This window comes from Lonchura striata, chromosome 7 (genome assembly GCF_050655825.1).
Source record: "Lonchura striata isolate lonStrDom1 chromosome 7, ASM5065582v1, whole genome shotgun sequence".
Taxonomy (NCBI): Eukaryota; Metazoa; Chordata; class Aves; order Passeriformes; family Estrildidae; genus Lonchura; species Lonchura striata.
In genome coordinates this window covers 28,145,162-28,171,302 of record NC_140709.1, presented here as the reverse complement: position 1 = coordinate 28,171,302, position 26,141 = coordinate 28,145,162, and the positions used below count along the sequence as shown (strand labels likewise).

The following is a 26,141-nucleotide window of genomic DNA, read 5'->3' as shown; positions in this document are numbered from 1 at the left end:
CGCGCGGGGAAGCATTCCCGCGGCCGCCCCGGCACACGAAAGCTCTACACAGGCCCCCTTCGTCAAGGTCGCGGCGGGAGCGACCAGGTGTTCCAAGTCCTCCTACACCGCCCCCCGCGCACCGCCCCGACCGCCCGTCCAGGCGTCCCGCGGGCACGCCCCTCCCCAGCGCCATTGGCTGCCGCTGCGCCGCCGGGGGGCGGCCGCGCCGCCGATTGGCCCAGCTCGCCGTCCGTCAGCATAAGCCCGGCTCCTGTCACAACAGCGCGGGGCTGTGGCCGTACTTCCTGCGCGCTCTCCGCGTCCCCCGCCCCGCTCCTCTGGCACCGCGGGTCCCCCGCGGGCACCTTCCGCCCCGGGGTCGGACATGGCTGCTCCGGGGAAAGTTGGCGCTGCAGCCGCCGTGCCGTGAGAGGAGCGCCGCGGGACGCCGTCCGTTCCTCCGTCCGTGTGACTCGCCCGCCCTCTCAGCGCCCCGGAGAAGTTGACACCGTGCGGCGGGGCGATGGCAGAGGCTGCTGGCGGCAGAGAGCAGCCGGCGGCGGGCCGTGCCCCTCCCGAAGCCGCTTACCGTGCCGAAGAGGAGTCCGAGCCGGCATCGCTGGACGCCGGGGGCAGGAGGCGGGAGCGCCGGAGCGGCGTTTCTGCCGTGGGTACCGCGGAGCGCTTCCCCGGCGGCAGCCTGGGGCCAGCGGCAGCGTCCGACCCCGACGCCTGCCTGCTGGAGGCGGCCAAGGCCACCCCGCGGAGGAGCAGCATCATCAAGGTAAGGGTGTGCCGCGCCGCCGGGAAGTTTGCGCGGGTCCCGCCGCCGGGTTACCCAGGCAGAAGCCTCCCTTCGGTGCGGCCCTGCCCGTGGGAGGGGGCCGGGGTGGGCAGAGGGGTGGCGGGACCCCTCCAGGGTCTCTCCGCGCAGGTGAAGCGGCCGCTCCGCCTGCGGCGAGCAAGGACGGCGGGGCCGCGCCGCCGCCTCACCGGAGTGCCCGGGCAAGGTGCGTGCCCGGAGCGAGCGGCTCTGCGGGCTCTGGGATGGGGAACTGCTCCTGCCGCCATCCAGAGGGGTCGGCGTCCCCCCGCTCTCGTGCGTCTCCTGTGGGGCAGCTTCTCACCGAGTTGTAAAGTTTTTGTGTAGCAGCTCGTGTCTGTTCTTATTTAATATTTGTGAAGTACCTGGAAGGCAGAATAAATAGCTTCTACAGCGCTGGCTGTAGTAGCTCTTGAGCAGCAAAATATGCAGTGTCACAAATTAACAGAAGGTGTGTTTGGAGACGGACTGTAGTACAGGTTGTTGCGGAGCAGCACCGGGTGTTTAGCACCTTTAATGGGAAATGAACAGATCGGGCGTGACCTTAAAGCCTCCGCCTTTCTTATTGTCTGGGAAGGAAAATGGTTTTATGATTATGTAGGTTCTTCTTTTTTTCCGGTGTAATTTTTTTTAATAAACTGTGGTTTTGAATTAAATGGCATCTCCTTGCAAGTATGTAAGCTTAATCGCTAGTTTCTGGGGAACCGATGAATGAAATCTCCTGGGCGATCTTAATTTACCATATGGTCACACGTGATCCTCTTGTTAGTGATTTGCACTTGGAAGGCATCGGGAGAACAGCGGAAAATAAGACTTCTCATCTGTAAATGTGTGAAGGCACAGGGTAGAGCTCTACCTTAATGCTGGAAGCTCAGGACGCATGCTTAGCTCTTGCAGCTTAATATGTCCATTCAAAGGAAGAACAGATACACAAAATACTTGCTTTTTTTATTTTAAAGCTTTAAACGTTCAGAGGAGACCGAAGTAGTTAAATGCAAAAAAGAGCCTCGAAGGTCCTTTGTAAGTTTCATGTTGAAATATTATCCCATTAAGTCCAGCAAAGCGTTAAGGGTGGTTTTAGTTTTGTAAAGACATCCACTGAATGTGATGGGAATGCTTCCAGTCTGAAGTTGCATAAATGTATAAATGCTTTACTAAATGAAGACCAAAGTTCTGTAACTGTACTGCTATGGAGATGATATTTTCTCTTAGAACTCTGTGATGGTTTCAGAAATTGAAAATACACAGTCTTGAATTTCAGTTTAAAATATATCATTATTTTTGCAGACTATACCAGTTCTGTATGGTAGGTGTGTTTTAATGTCATAAATAGTGTATAATTGTTAATGAAATGACCAAAAAGCATTTTCACTACTGGTTGATAGCTTGATATTGCTAATGTAGCACATCTGATAATGATCAGCAGATTAGCACATAATGATAATGATCACTCTTCTAACTGGAGAAGTTTCTTAAGGCACATCCCAGGATGGTGTTTGTAAGGAGAAAGATTCCTGACAGAGGTGAGAAAGAATTAATGTTCTTATACAAGGAACATTATACACGGAGCTCATCTGAAATACTGAGTAAACTCAGTTTCCTGTGCTTAGGGATGGTGCATTCAAACTGGAGCAGATACATAGAAAGATATCTAGGATGGGCTGATAAGGTATCTGGATTGAATACTGTATGAGGGGGAAAACAGATTTTCTGCACAATAGCAAAGGACTCCTATGTGTAGATCCAGTCTGGAAACTAGAAAGTTACTCTGGGCCCTGTAAGGGTTTGGAATGGTCTTGTGATAGGAATGGAATGAAAAATACCGTTGTTAATCTTAAATTTAGTTGTTAAATGGATGGATTAATTTCGATAACATGGTTGTGTCTCATAGCAGGTGTCTGAACTTGAGAATTCACAGGCTGCACATCTCTAAGGCACGGTGTTGGAACCCCATAGAGAGCATTGCGTTTCTTTTCTCTCAAGGTTGTTTCAGTGGTATATAAAAGTGTTTTGAATTGCAGTTTTCCGTTGGAATTATACTAGGAAGTACTATTAACTTTGGGTAGAAATTAAACAATGTATTTATCTGCATTTTCAGGAATTTCTAATGTAATAGGACATATTCATCAGGTGTTGAATTCAAATTTTAGTTGGAATTAAGATAAAACCCTCCAACTTTACTTTTTTTTTTCTTTTTTCAGGACTTCAACATACAGGCTTTCTCCTCAAGCACTGTGTTTTACAAGGAAATGAATTTTCGAATTATTTATTGTATTTATTTTACTTCAAAATATCCATATGTTCATATAAATCTATAGTCAAAATAGTATTCTATTGCTTCCTCTAAGCTGATCTTATCTGCTGAAAAATATGACTTAAGAAAGTAAAGGAAGTTGCACATCAGGATAAGCTCTTACTCTGCAGGAGTTAAACACTCTTGCTCTATTTTTCCATTTCTCTCCCAGCTATTTAAAGTTGTACTTTAAACATGAGTGGTCTTGCCCAATTAAGCAAAAAGTTAAAATTCTGTAAATTTAGATGGTCAAAGTACACTTCTAACAGCATTTTCCCCCCAGCTGTCTTTTGGAACTCTGGAAGTCTCAAGGTTAGCATCTGAGAGTTCAGTTCCAGTGGAAGTCAGACTTGCTTACATTGGAGTGTTCTGGCAGCCACACTGTAACTGTGAAGTACAAAGGCTGAACAGGGACTTGCTTTAAAAACCTTCCCTACAGCAAATTCCACTTGGCATATATTGCAAGTAAAATATGAACCCTTCTCAATTATCTTCAGTGCATTCATGTGCTCTATATTTGGTTTCAGAAACAAGAGAACTCATTTATATAAAAAGAACAAAGTATAGCCAGAAAATTGTTATTCCCATTTTGCTTTGCTGATGTTCACAGCTTTGTAGATTGAGGTAAATGTAAAATAAGATTAATGAGAAGTAGTTGTAGCTGTTCTTGTGCACTAGGTTGTTTCCCTGATGTGCATTATTTGTTTTGGGTTTTTTTTTTTTTTTTTGGTTTTTTTTAGGTTTTGTGTTTTGGTTTTGTGTTTTTTTTTCTAATGCAAGGAAGAGGTAAATGGTCTTACTCCAGAACTGGAACAAGAAAGGGAGTTTGCCATGAGGAACTGGAAACCAGCAGACAAGAATACTTGGAGATAAAACTAGAGAAAGTTCTAAAGAGATCATAGAACTTGACCTGTTTTCTAGGAAGCCTAAAGATGGAGTATGTGTTGACTAAATTATTTGCCAAGTGGTTTTTTTGGTTTTTTGTTTTTTGTGTGTTGTTTTTGCTTGTGAATAATCCAGGCCCAGTTTTTTGCAAATAGAATAATAATTGCAACCACTTTTAGGCCAGGAGAGCAGAAGACAGTGCTTGGAGACCTGGATTTCTGCTTTCTTTTCATGTAGTGCTTTTCAAGCCTTCCTGTGTGGGGGGCTCTAAACAGAGTAAATAGATGTTGTTTTCCTTCTGGTATGTTCCTTCTGCCATTGCCATGTATGAGCACTTTAATAAATGAGTAGGAAGGCTGTGTAATTTGTTATGTAATGCTACTGAAATACTTTGCAGCTTTCTACCAAAGCATTTCTCTGTCTATTCTTATCAGGCATCTCTCTCTGCTTTGTTTGCTTGCAAGACAAACTTTTGGGATCATGTGCTTGTTTTCTTCCTGGATCTTTGTTTTAAGATACCGTAGCAGATAACGCAGCAGACTGTGCCCATGAAATGAACTTGAAGTAGAAGCTGCAGACTCTAACTCTGAGAATTTAATTGCAGTCACAGAAGAGCTGTGAGACCTTTGACTGAAGTTCTTCCAAAGGCTGTTTGCCTGCTTCATGTAGGGATTTCTTTTCCTTTAAAAGCCAGTTGAATTGTCCTTGCTCATAATGCACTATTAGCCTAAGAACTGCAAGTTTTAAGGTTTTGCAATATCATTAATCAGTGGAGGCATATCAAGATAGCCAGCTGTCTTATTTCAAGACTTGTATTTATGCTTGTGACATTCTCAGCTTTAAAAAAAACTTCTGCAATGAAGGCAATGAGGCTTAATTTCTTTCAGTTTGTCCTGATGTGTGGTGACAGAGTATAAGTATTTCAAATAAATGCCATGTCTGTCTATGCAATGTAACTATTTAAAACTGTTCTCAAAAGACAGTTTTTCAGGACTGCAATGATTCTCTAGAAGCTTTTATGTTTTATGTGAAGCTTTTTTGTCGTGTAAGCTTGCATTTAGGAACTTGCTGCTTAATAATCTAAAACTATGACTATGTAAGATTCATTAAAGCTGATTAACTACTTAGTCCAGTGCTGATTTTATAATTAATGCATTCTTTGACATATATGTATCAGAGGAGAAAAGGAGAATATGTAAATTGAGATTACATTAAATAAGATGGTAGAGCCTAAAAATGTATTTAGAAGGGCAATATTGACATGTCTAGCCATGCAAAGACTGCTACAAAATGGGAAATTCACCAGATAGATCTGGAAAAAGGTAACCAGTGGGTGATATTTTTATGTATGTAAATTCCCAAACATTGTGGGAAACAGGGAACTAGTATTTGCTCACTTTCACAGAATGTGAAGTCAGGGGAAAAAAACAGTGATAGTTCTTTAACAGCAGGTTGGAAATAAATGACAGTATTTCCTGATGCAGCATGTGAGTAAATTACGCACTTTACAGCCCCAGAAATTTGTGCAGTCAGACATGTAAATGGGTTTGAGCAGGTTTGAAATGACAGATTGATGAAGAGAACTTCAGAGTGCACCAAAAGCATCTGGCTTTGAAAGTTCCTGAACTACAAGTGGTTGAACTCTGGGAAGCTGCAGCAAACAGTGGACCACTTTGTACTTCCTTGCTTCTTATGTGTCTCCCCAAGCATGTTGTTGTCTTGGGATACCAGCCTAGGTTGATCTTTATCTAACCCAGTACCTGTTTGTTACAAAAACTTAAATGAATTGTTAAGAGACCCAGGAAACTGGTTTCCATTATTGCTAGTATAAAATTTCCTTAGAAATTAATGAATCTTCTTTATTAATTTAGTTATTTAGAATTAATGTTTGCCTGCTTTACAGAAGAAAAGTGGTTTGAGATATTTTTTTGGATTGCTGTGGCATAGCTGTTTATATTTTCATAACACTGCACCTCTATTCCATACACTACTGTTTTTCTTTAAACATCTATTCGAGATGCTTAATTTTGGACAGAACAAATGCTGATTATAGACCTGCTTTTGTCAGATGAGTTACATCCAGTAATTGGTATCAGCGAAGATGGGCAGTTTTTCTTCGAACTGTTGCATTTATCACTGAGATACATTCTCATGGGGGGCAGTAGGCATTTCAGACTGGGGTTTAACTTTAATCTCTTTCCTCTTTGTTCTTAAAGCAACATCAGTAGAACCAGTATAGCTGTGCCTAAGTTGGTAACACTGTAGTGAGAAAGATTTAGATCTTGTGGAATTTTTTGTGTCAAGCTATCAATAATAATTATCATAGCAATGGAAGCCACTATATATAAAATTATTCAGGTGGAAGATTTGGGCATGTGGGTCTTGGGAGGCTGTCCTAAACGCTTATCTGGCTAAAAGTTAATGGGTGCCTTTACACTGACTGGTATAAACTTTACTACGTGAAAAATTTTAAACCCAAACAACCTACATCCAAGGCCAAACTGCTTCCTTTGAAGTTTATAGCAAAAATGTCTGCTAACTATTCTAGTAGTAGTCCATATTTCTTGTCCTTTGGTTCCACCTGGCTCATAATCTAACACATGACTAGTGATCTCAGTAAACATGTGGATACAGATGGATAAAGCCTTGTGTTTGGGGTGTTTTTCCATACCAGTTCATAGGAGTCAAGGTGATTTGAGTGTCTTGCACTGGAATTACTGAAAGGTGACCTTTCTGTAGGATAACAGCAGTCCTGTGGTCTGCAAACACAAGTTCTGGCAGGTTTTTTCAGGATGTTGTTTGATAAGTTTTCTAGGTAAGAGGTAGGAGCTGTTTAGGTTGGGAATAAGAGATAAGTTTGTGATACTTGTTCATTTGTTTTTAAATTATGTCCGTAAAGACTTCTGTGCAGAAGTAGATAAATGCTGATTAAAAATAATATTCTGGTGAAGTAATGGGGCTGGTGGACACAGCAGTGGCAGAGAAGGAAAGCTTTATATTGCTTTCCAAATATGTTAAGCAGCTGTTAATAAAACTGAGTTTTTGTATCTATGTAGAGATGCAAATGCTGTTTCTCATGCTAATATTTTATTCATTTTGTAGTTCCACTGAGATCATTGCCATCTGTAACAAAATGGTTTTAATTTTCTCTGTTCTTCCTACAGTAGATGTGAAAATGCAGGCAGTTACTGTAGAACCAATAATACATCTGCTGTGGTGAACCATTTAGCTGGTCGTTCTTGTAAACTTAATCAACGTATTTGATTGGTAGGTGTAATTTATGGTAATACTGGGTGATTTTTCTAAGATATGAGGAAGGATTATTAATATTACTTTTAATAACACATGTGTTCTAGCTGTTTTTTTTTTTAGCTAATATGACTTGAAGGTTTTGACATGCATGATAATTCAGGAGCTACTCACACTTGATTAAAAAAAACACAAGTGCTACAAATGGCTAAATGCCTTTACTAAATGCTTACAAGTTCTGAGGACTCATAAAGATCTTTGTATAGGTTTGGAAATGTATTTACAATCAAAGCCTTGTTCTTAAATCTTACTGTATCATAAATATTCTGGGGTTTGAAGCCTCCTTATGTAGAATCCTGTTTTCTGGAAGAGTCTTATTCTGAAGTTTGCAGTTTGAAGTGATTCTTAACCTCCTTCCTGAAATGTGTTCAACTTTCTGTGATTATTGTCATTTCTTCATTATTAATATCTTCAGTCAGGGTTCACTGTTTAGTGTGTATTTTTTAAGTTGAAAGTCTCTGACAATTAAGACTTTGTACAGGCCTTAACTGAAATGAACTGGAATCAAACTGAGGTGAAATATTCCTTCTCTTCCAGAGCTGCTTACATCAATTATATTAGCCTTGGGATTATTATTTGAGGCAGCATGCATCAGGTAATGTTATTGTGGCATGCCAATTTAAAGGTGTATCTCAATCTAAAATGTAACCAGCACCAAAGTATTTCTGTACTGAGGGGATTTTAAAAAATATATTCTACCTATGAATGTGTACTGAGTGGCCTGCTCAGGGGAGTACTGACACACCATGTTTTAGATAATTCCAGCTGAAACAGCTACAGAAAACATTCATTAGAGTCATATTGGATTTTCCCCGGAGGCTCTCCATCCTGCTGGATCCTGGTTGTCCTTCAGGTTGATCTATGTTATGCTGCTTTGGTACTTCTTGAAGGGGTAAAAGGAGCATGTGCTGCCCAGTTCCTTGTTCAGAGATTTGTTCAAAGTGGAAATGTGTTTGAATACTTCAGAGTTGCCATATATTAATTTGTATGGGTGTAAATGGCTGTAGAAGACTCAGAGTGGTCAGTAATTAGGGTTCAAATCATCATTGTTCACTGGATGGTTGTTTTGGTGTAGCTATAGGTGGACACAGGCTGTTTTTAATTGATTAAGTGGGTTTGATGGATTGCTAATTTGTTTTGATTGTAGGCTATGAAGATTTTTAATGCTGTTTCATTCTTTCAGATAGTTCGGAGGGTAAATATAACAAAAAAGGGTGTTCTTTAAGTAAAATGCAGGGGTATGAGATGCCTGCTGCTCATGGAAATGTGTCCATATCCATCTTGCTTTTGTGTATACTGGGGGATTTTTCTCCATTTTGTGTTGATGGATCTCCTATAGAGTGTGTCTGCTTAACAACCAAACCAGAAGAGCAAGCAACCAGACAAAAACTTCTTCCAGGAGTATTGATGAAGAAGATTACATGAATTTAAGAGATTCTGTTGGCTCCTACTGCAGTCAATGCATTTTGAGGAGTAGGTGTGCTTTGGAGACTGCCTGAGAATGACAGCTGCAGCAGGCTTGCAAGAAAAAGCCAGGAAGTAAATAGCAATAAGAGGTAAAACTCCTTGATCAGGAGTCAGATGCTAGTGCTTGAGTACACCACGAAAAAGCCACAGGACAGAGCAGGGTGAGAGCATGTCTAGAAGCTCAAGTGAAATTCAGAAAATTGGATTATATGTAATCAGAGTGCTGCTGAGAGCATGGAGCAGGCAAGGCTGAAATAAAAACCTGGGAGGTTGGGCACTGGAGTCAGGAGTCAGCCAAAGGTGCACTAGCAGGACAGGGGTGAGATAAAGGACCAGGACTTGAGGAAGAATTTCAAGAGTACAATCATGCGTTTGTAGATGCAGCTCTGAGCTCCACTGCAGGGAGAGTCCCACAGGAAAACAACAGTTTGTTGCTTGAGCTGGGTTGCTCTGGTTTTGTGGTCTTCTGGGCATGCCCTGTGCTAGAGGTGTGTAGGTGTTTAAGGGCACTGGCTGCTGAATGATGTCGGGTTTGGGGAACCCGGAAGAGGGCACAAGGTGGCTGCCAGAAGCCAGAGGTTTTTTTGCCACAAACATTTATGCAGCTCTGGTTGAGAGATCAACGGGAGGATACTTGAGGGCTGCCTTGGTCCTGTTCTTGTCAGCTTGGTGGTGATTCCTTACATCTCTCTCTTTGTAAGTGAAGATTGCTGCCTGTTTGGACATTGACTATTAAGCTTTCCATACCCCTGTGGCATTTAGGCAAGCTTACAATTGAATTTTAATATCACAGTGATGTTTTAGTTTTGTTTTCATTGTTGGGATTATTTTTTGAGAAAATATATGATCTTGGTGATTTTGTCAGTTCTAGCCTACTGCATAGAAGAATGAGACGAATAATTTTTACTTAATGTTAATTTTTCTCTCAGGATGCAAAATACATTATGGGCAACACTTATCATAAATGCAGATGAGTTCTGGGTTCCTGCATTTAATTTTTTTATAAGCTGTAGTCTTGCTTGGAAGACCTATGTGAATTTTATTGTTGTTGTTTTTTTTAATTTGATTTTATAACAACTTCCATGAATATCTGATTAGAAGTTGTATTTGCTCACCTAGAGCAAATGCTGAACTCTTTGAGCAAGAGCTATCAAGAGAAAGCACTGTGAAGGGATTACTGTAAGATCCTCTTTTTCTGAATGAGTTCACATAGGGGGTTATTGCATGTATTTAGCAAATGTTATAGTTTAATATAAGTACTATGGTCTACTGGAGTATGATACACCTCCAAGCTACCTCATGTAAATACTGTAATAAATTTTCTGGGCACTGGCTGAAAAATAGATGTTGGAATTCATGCAACATAAGAAAGACTTTCTGCAAACATTTTGTGTTCAGTGGTAGATGGAGCCCAGTGCCCCAGACTGCCTGTAAGCTACACAGCCTTCATTGGGAATGGAGCCTTTATTTGCTGGAGCCAGCCTTGCTCCATGGGTGACATCCAGGCCTTGGCGTGGGGGTAAGGACAGGTTTGTCGTGGGACATACATATGGATGTATCCTGAAGGAATGCTTGTCTCCCAGTGTTATGTAAAATTGGTTGTATTTGTCTATGATTTGGAAATGCAAGTTAGGATATTCATGTAGCTTGTGAATTTCTTCCTCGGTGTTATGATTCACAGTGGCAGTTGCTCCCTAAAGCAATGCAGATTTTCAGTATAAACATAGTTTCTGCAGTCTGAAATCAGTGGCAATTTTCCCATTGCTATCAATGGAGGAGGGATTGGATTGAACACAAATAGCCAATCACTAAACCCTGTTATTTTACCTCACAATTTTCTTTTTCAGACTCTTAAAATGTGGTTAATTATGTTATGCTGATTCTACTTGGAGCTACACAAGGTTTGTTTGGCAAGACTGTATTACTTTAAATATCAGCGCTAATACTGCTGAAGAATGAATTTTGGGAGATTATTTCTAGATAAGTTCTTAAGCACAAAAAAGACTAAGTTGTTATTAGAACGGAGAAAAAAAATTAGATTACTTAACTCACAGCAAATACATTTGTTTGTTTGCTTGGCAGTGCTGCTGCGGCATCTGTGTGCTGAATGCAGGTTTACAATTCTGTTCACATTCAATACTTCTTTTAGCTACATCCTTATGGATGAAAGGGAGGTACTCTCATACATGGTACTGAGATACACTGCTTTGGTGGGCAGGGCTAGTGCTTAGAAGTGAGCATTTTCAATGGACTGATCCAAATCTCCATTTGATCTTAAGATCAAATTGAAGCCTGTTTGTAGCCTTCAGAACATTTTCCTGGTACCCTTGGTTGCCAGAGGAGTGTTCCCTGCAGCAGCACCTTCTGACTTTGAAGACTTTTTTTTTTTAATTTTAATGATTATAACTACTTAAATTATTTCACATTCTCATGCTGAGTATAGATTACACAGACCAGTCCAAGGACTGTGATATTTTCCTGCAGAAGAAGCTGGGTTGCAGCAGTAGATGGGGGAGGATAAGTAAATTGTGTGGCTTGGGAGAGTGAAATGTGACTGAGTTAAGCATCGTGCTTTGCCTAGCTTCAGGAGCTCGGCTGGGAAGGACATGGGTGTGGGGAGCAAGTAAAGCTTAAGTGATAGGAAAAAAGGTTATTTTAATGAGATGAGGTTAACATCCTTATTTGCATTGGTCAGCGTAAAGACTGTAACAATGTCCCCGTGTGCTGTGAAATGCTGACATACAAGCAGTTGTGATAAAATCTTGTGACTTTGCCCAAAGAGCTCACCTTTCTGAGGGCTAATGGCCAGTATCATGTTTAGATGTGAGCTGGGGCTGGATGGATGATCCTGTTTACTAAGAAGAGATGAGACTGAGAGGAACAGGGAGCATGTGAAATAGGGCAGTGCAGAGCACAGAGCTGAGATGTTGGGAAAGCACCTTGTACCTGCTTGTGGCAGTGCCTGTGATGTCTGGGGAAGAGAGCAATTTTGTTCCTTTTGAAATTATCAAGATTTAAATTCTGATAAAAAACCCTGGAATTTAAGAGTACACTCTTATCCTGTATAGCAGTACCTTGCCTTCCCACTATAGAGGGCCACACGTTTTTCTTAGTTTACTTAAGAAAATTGGCTTAAAGCTGGTGCCTGGCTTCCATGTAGCCCTGCTCTGCAAAGAGGAAACTGTATCTCACTTCAGACTAGCTTTTAGCTTCTCCAGTGGTACACAGCTCTCAGCTTGAATAAACAGCTAGCTATATCCTACTGCAAGTGCATTTGGCATAGTTTTTAGAAATTTGAGGACTTGAAAGGAACAGTGTGGGCACAATGTTCTGTTCACTAGGAGAAGAAATATCAGCTTTCTAACCTAAGAAGGTTGCAGCATTTTCTGTCTGCTTTGAACAGTTGTGAGGCAAAATACATGACCCTGCTGAAATCCACCATTGCTGGGGTATAATCTAGAACTTTATATCTCATTTGAGATACCATTTAGTTTGTTTATTTATCTGTACACCTACTCAAGGGTTGCAGAATGTCTCTAGCTTGTGTTGTGGCATATTGCAGCCAGGAGCACATATTGCACAGTTCTCCAAATACTACTCAAGGAAAACACTGAAGTGTTTGTGTCTGGATACATGTATGTTCTAAAGAACATAGTTCCCACTTGCTCAGTTTATTATCTTCCCCTTCATCTATGTATATAATATATACTTTGCATGCTAGTAGAAATTCACAGAACATGTTAAATTGACTTTTTATGCAGAAAATTTTGCAGTACTGCATAATTTTAGCAGTGGGAAATTAGGCATTTTTTTCTTTGCATGAATCGAAGAACTGAATGTGGTAGTTATTGGAAGATACCACTTCTTTTCAAAAGGAAGAAAAGGACATTTAAATTCAGTATTGCAGCAGAAGTATATGAATAAGAAGGTCAAGTATGGTTTACACTACTAAACAGCTTGCATGTGTTGGAAATATTTCTTTCTGTCTCCTGCTCTTTTTGGTATACTGTAAATACAAGTTGGAATGGTTTATTTGAAAGGTTTTTTTTTTTTTTAATTGTGTATGGACAAGTCTCATATTTTGAACTGATGGTCATCAGGAGGTAGCTGAAACTAAAGCTGGTACTAGAGTGCCTAGGTAGTGATTTGCATTAGGTCTTAATTTAAAAAAGCTTCTGTGTGGATAAAGGCCATGCACCCGTTTCTTGTAAGACAGAGATGAAAATAAGAATGAGAACAACCAGAGAATGAAGAAGACCAAACATTGCATCCATAGACTGATGTGTGTGCTGCAAAACTGGTGTGCTTACCTACAGCCTGAGCTGGTGTTTTCTGCAAAAAGCTGCTGTAGGAGGAAGAGAGGTACAGATTGAGGACACAGAGCACTCCTCTTGCCAACAGAATTGCTTGAACAAAGGTGTTGCAGGCCAGAGGTTCTAATGTGTGTTCTCCTGGCCTGCTACACCAAAGTAGGCTTTGATCTGTATGATTTAGGTAGAAAAGACAGATTGGGAGCCTTTGACAAAGAGCTTGATATTCCCAGTGGATGCTACTGTTGTGAGTGCTCGATAGTGGCAGTTAGAAATGAATGCCGTCTTTCAGGGTAGGACCAATGAATGCCCCCAGCAGAAAAATAGCAGCTACTTGCGGTTTGGGTAGGGAAAATTGTTCTCTGACCTTCCTGACTGTCTATATAAAAGGTCAGCTATACAGCTGAATTAATAAAGCAGTTTGTTGTTTTTCTTTTGTGGTGGTGGTTGTTTTTCTTTATGGTTTGTGTTTGGTTTTGGGTTGGGGTTTTTTTTTTTTTGGGTAGGCTGGTTGTTACACCTGCCTGTATTTTAGTGGCTGTTCAAAGTGACTTTTCTCTTAATGAAATTTGTATATTTCTAATTAGAATCTGATACCTGAATCCATGGGGAACATTTTGGTATAACCTTGTATTGCCCCTTTGGATTTATTATGATCCAATCAAGTAATTAATAGATGACTGCAAATATGAAATTAAAATTTATGAAAGAGTGATGTTGTAGAAAAGATGCAAACATGCTGTGTGTTGGATAACTTGATATCATCAGTTGCTTCTCAGGTGATTTGGCTACCCATTAACCTACACCAGATTTTGTTGAGGTACAAATCTTGAAGATTTCCTTCCTCTTTCATGTTTTTGAAAATACAATGGGTTTTGTTTTCCATTTGGTTTGGTGCTTTTTTTTTTTCTGTTTTGGTTGGTTGTGGGTTTGGTTTTCTTTTTTTTTAGTTCAAAATTTTATTTTTACTGTTTTACCATTGCATATATGATATGTGTTTTGGTTGCTATATAGAAGATTTTCCTACATCAGGAAGGTGTTTGGGATACCTGTCATGCTTAAATGTATGGGTTGTGGCAGTTAAATTTCAATTATAATTTTAGATCCCTTTAAAAAAAGTCTGGAGAGGCTAACTTCAGGAGCATTCAAGACTCAAGACATCTGGTAGGTATTTAGTATCTTTCTGGAAAGACCTGAGATGGCTGGACACATAACAGCTGTTAAATGAGCTTCTAAAGGCGTCAGATGAGCCACTAAGAAACAAAGAATGCCAGGCTTCTCTCTTTTCTGTGATGATTTAGTGCTCAATAGCAGTAAAATAATCCAGGCAATGCATCAGGGAGAATTGCTGCTTTTCTCAAGTGGTTCTTTAACTTTCAAGATAAGCTTCATGGTGTTTCCAGTGATAATAATGATTAATGCTTCCTTTGCTATTGACTGCTCTGGGGTTTGTTTCTTGGTGGTTTAGATACTACAGGAGAAGTTTAGCCTTGTCTCTCCCAGCAGGTCACTTCCAGCCATGCCTAACTGCTTAATTAATTGAGTCATTACGATAATGGATTTGTAGTTGGTTTTACAAATCTGAGCGCCTTCTTCCCTGAGGACACCACTGTACTTTCTTCTGAGAGGTGTGTAAAGCAAGAAGAAAAGTATAACTGCACATAGGAGCATTTGGAGACTTGGAAGAGAACAGCTCAGGACATTATTTCATGCTCCTGCTCACTTCAAAGTATATTCTGTGTTGTGAAATGGTTACTTTTAAGGGCAAGACTGTTTGGCCAGAGCTTGCATAATGTTAGCAGCAGGACCTTTCTCATGTAATCCCGTATAAATAATCTGCTGGAGAAATCGTTGCTTGTATTAATTACTGTATGGATAGAGCCAAAACACGGGGATGTTCAGGATGGTGTTGGAGTATCTGTGACTGCCAAAATACGGGGAGATATAGGATAGCATGGAAGTATGTATTCTTACAGACAAGAAACGCTTGTGATGGACCTACAAAATCCTTCCCTTGGACTGGGGCAGAGAAGGGGGGAAAATGTTTCATGAATCCAGTTAATTTTTTTTAGTAACATTTCTCCTGTAATTTTTTTTTTTCTGTAAGCAAGAGCAGTTCATGTGTGAAAGCTTTATCCTGGCTAGCCGTATTTTGTTTGTCCTGTGAAGCCAGTGCCTGGTGTTGAAAGTCAGGAGCACAGGAGCCTTGCATGTCTGAGTGTGTCTGGCAGCTTGAGGGAATAGGCTAGATGTGTGGAGCAGGGGAGCAGTGCAGAATGCTTGCAGTGTAGAGCTAATGTGGCCTTGGGTAAGTATTTCTAGACTTTGCTAGAGGCTGCTTGCCATTTTTAAATAGCTGCTTTACCTCGTTTATGGCCAAATACCTTTCCAGTTTCCTGTGTTTTTTTTTTTTCCCAGTCTTATCTTGCCACTTAAAAATAGAACATTTTATTTAACTGCAAAGCAAATGGTCATCAGTTAATGGTGAAGATCATTAATTACATTGTCAAGTTAAAAACTGTGTATCTGCAATATTTTTTCTACATAATCATGGTGTTTGCCCTATATGTTGGATTTAAATGTATTCTGCTTTGAAACAATTTGTAATGTGATCAGTTTTCAAAATGTCTGGAAAAGCCACAGTGATGGCACTCAACCTCTGAATATTTGCTCAGATTTGGTTTTTTTTTTTTGCCCCCACTCACTCTCCACCATAGCCATGTTACTGTCAACTCAAAATCTGCTCCTTGATTTTGGTCTGTGGTCTTGCCTGTACTGGAAGACAATTTGACTGAAGATGTAAAAACTACACATAGAAGTCCAGATTATCAGAAAAAGAATTATTTCATTCACTGTCATTGTGATTCCCTCCTTAGTGTGGGTTCTACTCTGAGACATGTTTTGATACGATGCATTTATCTAGTAACTCTTGTATCTGTGCTGTCCCTGAGCTGATCAAAGCTAAGTATTGACCCAGTTTTTGCAGTGTGTTTGGGGTTCTGTCCAAGATCACCTTGCAGCACCTTTGAAACAGTAGGGTTTGCCAAGACTTGCAGGAGTGTTGCACTATGATGCCAGCACTGAACTCCCAAGAATGACAATATCACATTGTCAGCGGACTTGTTGAATCCCAGTAAATTCTGGGTATTTTTTTTCTCACGCTTTTAAAAACATTTACTGTATTTAACAAAAGTGAGACCCTTCCAGTGTCCCAAGACTTCAGAATGCGGAATAAGTTAGATAGTTCTTGCTTGAAAACTAATTTTGGATTATGTAGGAGTCACTCTTTTTATTTCTTTTAACTCCACAATAGTGTTGAAAGCTTTTATTTTTGTTGCCATGATAACATAGTGGTGAGTCTTTAGTTCATGCGTTACAGTTTCAGAGATGAAAACCCCATCCTTCATGTGTGTTTGAGATTGATGGTAAGAGAAAGAAAGGCTATGCAGCACAATAAAAGGTGGTTTGTTTTTTTAAATAACTTCTTCCCCAAAAGCAGTATGTCCACAATGCTGATTAAAAAGAGTATTCTAGAGAGACAAATGAGAAAGAACAGCAAAGAGATTATTTTATTGAACATGAGATGAGGCTTTGTGATTACTCTTTAGAAGGATGAAACTTTTAAACCACTATATGAGAACAGAAGTTAATTTACTTCTTCACTGGGCTTTGAGGATGTCAGATAGCTCTTTTGTGTTTGCTATCAGTGAGGTTAAAGAGGACACAATGTCTCTTTTGCTGGGCTGTTTGCTGCAGCCCCAGCCTGCGCAGCCAGTCTCCCTGCTGACCACAGCTGTACAGGTGGGAAAGCCAGTGTTTCCTTTGGAACAGATTTTGCTGAAGTAGGCACCTTTGTCTCAAATATGACAAACACTGCTTTGTATGACAAGTTTTTAGGTACTCTTCCTGTAGCAGTTGGCTTTAAATCTTAGTATATTTATGTCATGTTCTCTTTCTGCAAGTTGTTCTTCCTTTTTGCATAGGAGGGTGGAGGTTGTGTACATTACTCTCCCAAGCAACGTGAAAAGCTGAAGATTCTTGGAGGCTGCTCCTACTTAGTATTCAGCATTCACCTTTTGTTGGAATGTGTCCTGAAGCTATTTAAGCTTCATATTTTTCCAGACTGATGGAGTCTCTTTAGCCCCAGAATTTTTCTTTTCAGTGCAATAATGACACTCTCTTGGCATCATTGTTCTCTACCATTTTTCTGAATTTTTCAATGCTCGAGGCAATTTCACTGTGGTATTTGATTGCTCCCTTGGAGACTGTGTGTTCTCACCAGGCTGGATACTTTCCCTTTGGACTTGCTCTCCCCTCCTGGAGCTACTATGGTGGTGTGGTAATTCAGGCAGGTCATAAATAACTCTTGACAGAGGTGTTGCTATAAACTAAATTTCTTAGTTGTTTGGGTATCCTTCAGTCAGAGAACAAATCCTTGATTGCCATTTCCTGAAATCAAGACCTCCTGCTACCTTGTAGGGAATCAGAACTGTCTGTTGTTTCATTCTTTCCTGCTCTTCCCTGTAGAGTTATCTCAAAGATGAATTCTGTTGTCTTCCTGCGTGGCCTTGGGAATTTGCCAGCACTGTTAAAACTCCATTATTTTGGAAAGAAGCCCCCAAATGTTGTTATATTTTATGAGTCCTATCATTTCTAAGTTTTTACTATGAAGAAAAATACTACCTTGAAAATATTTTCAGAATGAAATTATCCATACTTCAGTGGATAAAGAAAATAAGTGAAGGATGCAAATAGTATTATGCTAATCAGTTTCATAGGAAAAAATGGCAAGAGCTGCAGAAATGGAACAGCATAGTGAGTTACTTTAAGCATGTTTTTGGGAAGGGATAAAATAATCTCAACCTGCAGTTTTTAGGAGGGGAAGTAAACTTTCCTAAGACGTTTATTTTGGATACAAACTGAAAGGGATTTCAGAATGACTGTTTCTGTAGCCAAGCAAAACTAGAGGTTGCTGTTACCAGAAGTGAGCAGTTATTATTGTATTTAAAATTGGTATAGTTCTGCTTTATTTTTCAAATATGTCTTACTTGATAAGGTTACAACCATGTGAACGGAAATCTGTCTACAAAATATCTGCCTCTGCTGCTTTTGCAAAATACTTTGACATATGTGTTTCTTCTATAGAAAAGGTGGATTGCTTTGTCAAAACATTTTAGACTTTCAGGGTGGTGTAACCTCCTTCTCCCACAAGAAAGACCACCAGGAGAAATATGCTTGGTGTTAGGCACCAAATAGCTGTGATTCTGGATACTGCATGTTATGTATTGGACATAAATGTATATATATCTATATAGCCAGAATATACAGATTCTGAACTGATAGCATGCTTATTCTTCAAAGATTCTTTATCCAGGAGAGGGTCTGCTCAACCGGAAAACCTTTATTTAATGGGTTGTCAAACCTAAATAAGATCTTATTGAAAAATCAGCTCATTAAAAAGTGTAATTGTAAAGTATATGAAAAGCACTGGGAAGAATCTGCATTACTGTAGCCATGTCTAGAAGGTATACTTTAGTGTGATGTGGCTATTAGTGACAATTGAAAATTCTGCAACCAAGTCTGGTTTTTCTTCCTTATGCTTGCTCTTCTGAATGTTTTTGCATATAAAAGCTCTAAGTTTTTTTTTCCAAAGATAGAGAAATATCAACTAAAACCACTCCCTCCACAGAAAAGGCTCTCCAAGATTATTCTAGTAATGACACAGAACTAGTAAAGATACAAATAGAATTCTCAGTTCTTTCTTCCTTTGAAGAGACTCATGGAGTTATGAGCTTTAGAATATATAAAAAACTGTTTGAACTGTTACTTTGATTTGAGTGACAAAGGTGTAACTATGGTGCTTCTTATGAAAATGTTTTCATAACTAACTTCCTATTACTAATTTTTGCCACCAGAATGTTATTTAAGGCAATGAAATTCTCAGGTCCTATCTGCAATTTCTGGTAAACAACTGATTTTTTTTTTTTTTTTAATAAGTGGCTATTACAGCTATTCAGGTAATCTGGGATGTGTTTTCTGAAGGAACTGATTTCTTGTTTCTAAATACCATGCTTAGTTTGTGTGCAGAAAAGCTCTGCAAGATGCATATTGCAATATATTCTAAGCAGTATTTTCTTGCCAAGGCCCAGTTTCTAACTCTGGTTGTGACCATCCTTTTGAAGTTGCTGCCAGGGAGGTGGAATTTCTAACTTCTGGCAGAGTCCCTGCAGCTCCCTGTTTGGGTGTGGAGAGTGTCTGGAAAGCTCTGTTGGTGCTCTCCTTCCTGCAGTGGGATCGGCAGCCCTGCTCAGCCGGAGGGGATGTGCTCGGGAGTTAAGGGCTTGTGAGGAGCAGCCTCAGGCTCTCACGGGTAGGGAATTGCAGTTGGAAGCAAAGAAGGCTGCAGAGGCTGAGGATGTTGCTGTGCAGCTGAGGGGATGTGGGACAAGGCATATAGAACATTATTCTGCCTCTAATTTTCAGAGGACGTTTGTTCAGAAGTGTCATTTCTTATCTTTCTCATGTTAATTTATTTTGCGGTGGTTTATAATGACCATCCCAGCGCCTTGATTTTCTCCTCACAGGAGTTGCTATGTTTGGCCTTGCCATGGAGTTCATGTACTGAAGTGTCCTTTTGCTCACTGTTGCTCCAGATGCTTTGTTTTATGATAGCTATTTTCTGATGATCCAAGCTTTGTAATGGTTGAATCTGTAAATATTTTTATTTCATCTTTGTTAAGCAACATTACTCTAGAGCATGTTATGACAGTCCTTCAGTTCCAAATAAAGGAAGCTAACATGCTTTCCTTTTTTTTCCCTAGGGAGCTACAAAGTTTTGGATGTCAAATGTAGTTCCTACATTAAAGCAACATGGTAAACCAATGCACTAAGATGAACAGAATGTGATGGTTTAGAACAAACACCCTCTTGGATTAGTTTACTGGTAATTTTTTGTCCTATAGAAGCTATTGGGTCAAAATAGGTCTAGATGCAATTAATTTAGATGTAATATAACTCTTACGCAGTTATGATTTGGGAAAGATGCTTTTTAGCTTATTATTTCATATTATTATTCATAATATTTAGCATATTATTTCATAGATATTTCAAAGATCCAGTTAACTGAAAACATGAAGAAAATGTTTTCTTTCTTGGACTATCTCCTAATTATAAATGGAAACTGATTGTTTCCTTTTTTTTTAGTTCTGCTTTTAGAGAGATGGATGAGGCCAACTTTTCTTGTGCTCGGTGGGACCTTTGTCTAAATACTGTCTTGGTGATTGTTCCAAGGCCTAGAAAGGTTTCAAAGCTGATGGATGAATTATTATTTCCTCTTCCTGTCTTTATTTTTTCAATTTTGTTATGAAAGTAGGAAGCAGAGAACTGCAGGCTTGGTTGTAAATTGAATACTTCAGGGTTTTCCTGGATTTTTTTTTTTTTATACTAATATGTTCTTATTTAGCAAAACCTTGGGTGTTGGCTGTTAATCCAAGGAAGATCTTTAAATGATTACTTAGGCCTTGTGAAAGTGTTTTTACAAAATGTTTATCTATGTTGATTAAGATGAATTAGAGATTATGTTTAAAGGATAAGTTTTTCTGGCATCAGTGAGTGATAACTGCTGCTGTGCTGAAGCAACCTCAGGAAGCTTTGCTGCTCAAACTGCTGCATGTACTCATTGTGATATGCTTCTGATTGACTTCAGGTCTCCTCAGCAACCTCTCGATAATGATAAAGCTGACAGCTTTACAAATGTGTGAAACAAAATAGTCCAGGCTAGCCAAGTCTTCATTGCTTTGGCAGATGACTGTAGGACCTACTGTAGTAGCAGTGTCTCCCCTTGGAAAGAAAACAAAGCTTGGGCTATTAAATTGTGTTGCTCTTGCATAAGTTTCTATAAAAGTAAATTTCAAAGATTAATTTGTACTCGACAAACCTTTTTGCGGCAAGAACTATGTTAGAAAAAGGAGATGATACAATTCTCCCAAATGATACTGCTGTGCTGAAAAATTCAGATTCAGAATTTGTCAATTGCTGTGCATCAGAGTTGAAGAAAACATGAAAACATGAAGAAAACACCGAGACAGAAGTGTTAGTCTAAATACTCAAGTAATTCATAAGTATTTTTATTCCTGTCCTAGCAATTTTTGTGATGTTAGCAGAGGCTTAGTATGTTCTGCTGGACTAGAGTACTTGGAGAAATGAGAGGCTTATCTCTTGGATTATTCATTTTAATCATGGCAATGGACTTGTAAAGCACCACTTATGTATGCCTGGCTCTGTTCTTTGCCCTCTGCGTCAACCAGACGACCTCCCATTGAATTTGTGATGTAAATTGCTACAAAAGCAGACTAAGCCAGATACTGCCTTTTTTAATCCACTGCACAGCTGTGGATGGGACTTCACAGATAATAGTGGAGGCATTTTTTAAAATAAGACTGAGATGGGGCATTGAAACAATTTGCCCACATGCACACTAAATGCTCACTTCTAGGTTGCTTACTTCTTAAGTGTCTTTGGGCAGTTTTACTGACAATTCTAGTGTTGCATTAGAAACACCTGGTAAGCCTATGGTTCACCAGTGATGGTCAATGTTAAAAAAAGAATCTTCTCAATGTCCTGGTGAATGTTTGAAGTAGATACATCTTTGCAGTCTTCACGCTCAGCATTTGAATACAAATCTTTTCTTGAGTGCTGCATCTTCTGTTAATGTGTGCAAAAAATCCTGGTTTAGATATGTCCTCTTTGTAAACTCTTGTGTCACTTACTATTTCTAGAAGCTCTGATGTTTGTCATGAGCAGCAGCTAAATCTATAGATTCAGTAAAATCGCTTTGTTGCTCATCCATAGGGTGTTCCCTGTGATCTAAAGCCTTTGTATATATAGTTAAGGAGCAAAAGGACCCCCAGCTTTGTTTGCAGTTCCTTTCAGACGCAGGAAGAAAGCAGAGAGGAGTAAAGTTTTCTATCTGTCCACACCGAGAATGATAAATTTATGAAACAAGCATAAACATTTATGTTGTAATGCCAATGTAATTATTACAGTTTTACTTGATGGTCTTTTTCAACCTAAATGATTCTGGTTCTACTTAGACTTCTCTTTCTGACATTCATTTTCTGAGTTGGCAATTTTCTTAATTGGTAAAAAAAGTCATTGTGTGTGGACAATGTTCAGAGAATGCCATGTAAAGTATAAAAATATATGCATTTTCTCACCACTTTATAATCATAATCTTGCATTTATTTGGCCTGTTTTTTTAGAATTAAGAAGTGAATTACATGCTCTAGTCCAAACTGATTTGAGTGAGTTAATTCTGTCAGGATAAACTCCACAACACTATGTGAATTTAGCTACTTGTAGCTCATACTCAGCAGTAAAGCTGTTCTTACAGATGTGTTGACTATTTGAGATGTGCAATAAGTAAAGAAAGGATGTGAGACTGATTTACCTAACACAGATATTAATTTAAAACTCACTCTATATAGATTTAAAAACAAGCAGTTGCATTTGCATACCCCTTTTCTGATATCAACATGAACAAGGGATTTAGCAGAAGCTAGAAGGATGAAATGTTGTATGATCTAAAAGTGTCTTTGACATGATGTGAGTCAAGACTTTGCTTGGAACATGTCTATTGTAATCCCACGTGTAGCAGATCACCTCTTTATGACTCTTCACACATTTAAAGTCCAGTGCCTTGCGGGGAGAGTGAATGAGTGTTAAGAGCACAGACTGCATCAGCAACATCAATAATTAGAGTTTACTGGTACTCTGGGTATACAGACTGCACAAGTACCTTTTGCCCAGCTCCAGGGTGTACTTGGGCTTCTCACTCTTCTGCTGAACAAAAAGACAAGCAAAATATGTTGAGTGTCTCTTGGGATGGGACTTGTGTAGGGGTGTGTGTCATCTTTAAAATTTTAATGAGGTTTTTTTAACAGATAGAAGTAACTTTTTCTTTACAAATAAAAATAAATGGTTGCTTCAGTCTTTGCTGTTTTCCAGTGTCCTAAATGGCTTTAGGCAGCTTGGGAAAGAAATTTAGGCTTATGCAAAGTTACTTGGGTCTTTCAAAAAAAACCTTCTAAATTGGTTTCAGTGTGTACTCTGGAGCCTACAGACAACTGTTAAGCTCACAATTTAACATTGCATTTGAAAAATTCAGGGTCAGTTGTGGCAAAGGAGTGTAACTTTGGAGCTGTGTGGGCAATAACATGGTTTTGTGAAGAAGTGGCATAGCTTTTAGGAATAAGCAGCAAGGTAGACTTTGAATTATAGAAAATCTATTGGGGACTGAACTATTTGATTTCTCTCCATACCAAGTGCTGTTGCATGTCTTTGTCCAATATTTATACGAACAGGACAAAAAGGATGAAGTACTGCAAGAGGAGCAGTTTCACAGCTTATGAGGAAATGGAGTGCTAGGCAGATGGCAATGTTTCCACAAAGTTAGAATACTTTTCATTCTCAGATCAGGAGGTTCGTCACATACAGAAGTTGTACCTGGGTTCATGCTCCAGCTGATCCTTGACCTGCAATTTTTTAGGTCACTGACTGGTATGGATCTGGAAACCTGAATGGGAAACCACCATAACAGATGCACTTCTAATAGGGATGTTGCGAAATAATTGGAGAAAATTATTCTAATTAAGTTATTAAAGTATAATAGTGGGATAATTGTGAACTAGAGTTTAGAATAAGGTGTCAGCAAACAGGATTTGGAGATCCCTCTCCATTTGTGAGCATTGCTGATGTAAACTGATTAATATGTAAAACTTATGGTTCAGTGCTATCAGGGAGAGAGCTCCTAAAAACTGCCAGAGTTCTTAGCAAACTCAAGGTTTCACATATGTTGTACAGCTAGGGAGGAATGCACATAAAACTCTTAATTTAACTCTTAATGGAACTTAACTCTTAATGGAATACCCAGTTAATCCTAATAGTTCTGTTCCTCAGGCTGTCCTCCAGCCTTACCAGCAGAGAAGTGAATCATCCTTGTCTCTTGATGGGTAGAGAGGAAAACATGCTGTCAGTGAAAAAAAATTGTGGCTTTTCTTTCTGTTACCCTCCAACTTGGTGTGTAGTGCTCTGAAAGAAAAGTCAGTGAAGCAGAAGACTCCCCAAAGAGAGCTGTGTCTACAAGTAAGAAAAACCCCTAGGGTTTGCTCATGCAGTTTTTGTCACCCTCTGTTCCTTTTGCTGGGCTTTGCAGTTCAGGAGGGGGTCCTGCTGCTCTCCTAATGCAGTACTTCTGCCCCAGTACATACTTGATCTAGAACAAGACCTGAAGGACTGACTATAGTATAGATAATGAGTAACTCTGTCTGCTCCATGTACATTTTCAAATACACCACTTCTGCAGCAGTATTTGGATAGGCACAAAGAGAGGCTGTGTTTTTAACAGTGTAAATGCAAGTGGGTTAACAGTTTTTGCAGTTATTGAAACTTTAAGTCTGCAATCAATTATTTAATATTTAGTCACATTTTTTATCACATTTCTGAAGCAAAATTAGACAATTAGATTTAGAGTTTGTACAGTATATCCCTCTCTATGACAAGCTTGCAGCATTCCACTTTCCCATTCAGCTAATAAGTAATGGGTTTTGATGGTGTGCAATGTATCATTAGGGGTTTTCTCCTGCTTTACTGTCAATGTAGTGATGTATTCTGAGCTTGGATCAGTGAGTTTTCTTACTTTTCATTAAATGTTGCTTTACTGCTAGTTACAATTCTAACTTTTGAGAACCTGGTTTTTATGCTGTCCCTCTGGTTCTGTCAGTACAGGTGGTGCACAGATGAGAGCAGTCTCCTTACAGCTGCATCCTGGATTGTTAGGGAGCTGTGTCTTTATCTGCCTCTGAGATGAAAGGAGTTCATTGGCTGCTGTGCCAGCCTGAGCCTCCCGAGGTTTGGTTGAAGCAAATGCCTACCATGTTGGATTTCTGCAGGGGTTCTGCTGCAGTGGGTGTGCTTCTATTGTTGTAGGTAGATTTTTATGGTTTGCAGATGCAGGACGAGACTGCAGCGGGCACCCTTAACTGCTCCAGTGCTGTGTGGTCTTGTGGGAAGCCTGCTGAGGTGGGCACGAGGCTGGCAAGGGTACAGTTTGGTGAACTCCCCTGCTGTGGTTGTTTGCTGGGGACCTTATGCCATGTGCTGCCCTCCTTTTTGCATATCTCCTGCTCACTTGGGTATGGATATTTTCTCACATTTGACCCTTTTCTCTCTGATTAAACTACTTGATGCATATTGCTGAAGTAGCCAGGACTAGGGTTGGGTTAGACTGTGCCATGGCAGGGGGCAGAGAGGATTGGGCTTTCATTGATGCTGTCATTCCTTCTGGGGCTATGGCAAGTGATTTTTCATCTGTCTATTACAAGGAGCCCTTCTTTGGATTCTTCATGTTAAAATGAAGCTATCTTGAGACTAGAATTTTCATTAATTCTGTTGCATTTACAGGATATCCCAAAGGTTAAATAACTGGAGTGATGGAATGTGGTTGTTCCAACATAGTGCTGTGCTTTAATGAGGAGTCAGAAGGATATTGCTATAATAGAGGCTACAGTTGTGATTAAGAGCCTACAGAAACCTCTTTAATTACACTGTCAGCAGTCTGCTGCTGTTGTTGGATGATTGCTTAGTGCAGGCTGCATAGTGAAGGAAAGATGGTAGGGGGTTGCTTCTTATTTATCTTTAGTCCATCCAGCCAAAAAAACCTTTTACCATTTTTTAGGTCTGAAAGTAAATGTAGCTGCAATGGATTTCATACAAAGGCCTTTTCTGTCATTATGACTTTGTGTAATATTTTCTTTTACATGTGTATGTACAGACTGTTTCATTGAACAGCATGGTAAGAGTTTGGATATCAAAATTTATAGTACAAATTCAATACGTTTTGGGAAGCTGACACTTAAAATGGAAATAGTGGAGGAAAACGAACATATTGAACCACCCACTTGACTGCTTACTCATTCTGTTTCTTGGCACACTCAGCTTCTGCTGGGTTTGCTGCAGCACAAAGATGACAAGAGATGACTCTTCATTTCCTTGTCCTTTGCATTGCTGTTCATGC

General features: G+C 39.7%; 1 protein-coding gene across 2 annotated transcripts in view; it reads left to right on the top strand.

Annotated features, from left to right (window-relative positions):
- The first annotated feature begins 257 nt into the window (after positions 1 to 257).
- Positions 258 to 26,141, top strand: part of PLCL1 (phospholipase C like 1 (inactive)) — a 225,521-nt gene continuing 199,637 nt past the window's right edge. Inside the window, exon 1 of one of the 2 annotated variants that reach the window (XM_021555431.4) lies at positions 258 to 766. In XM_021555431.4, coding sequence (XP_021411106.1) covers positions 506 to 766 — 261 coding nt within the window. In that variant the 5' untranslated portion in view covers positions 258 to 505. The remainder of the gene's footprint in view (positions 767 to 26,141) is intronic. The other variant, XR_014956600.1, reaches the window with a different exon arrangement.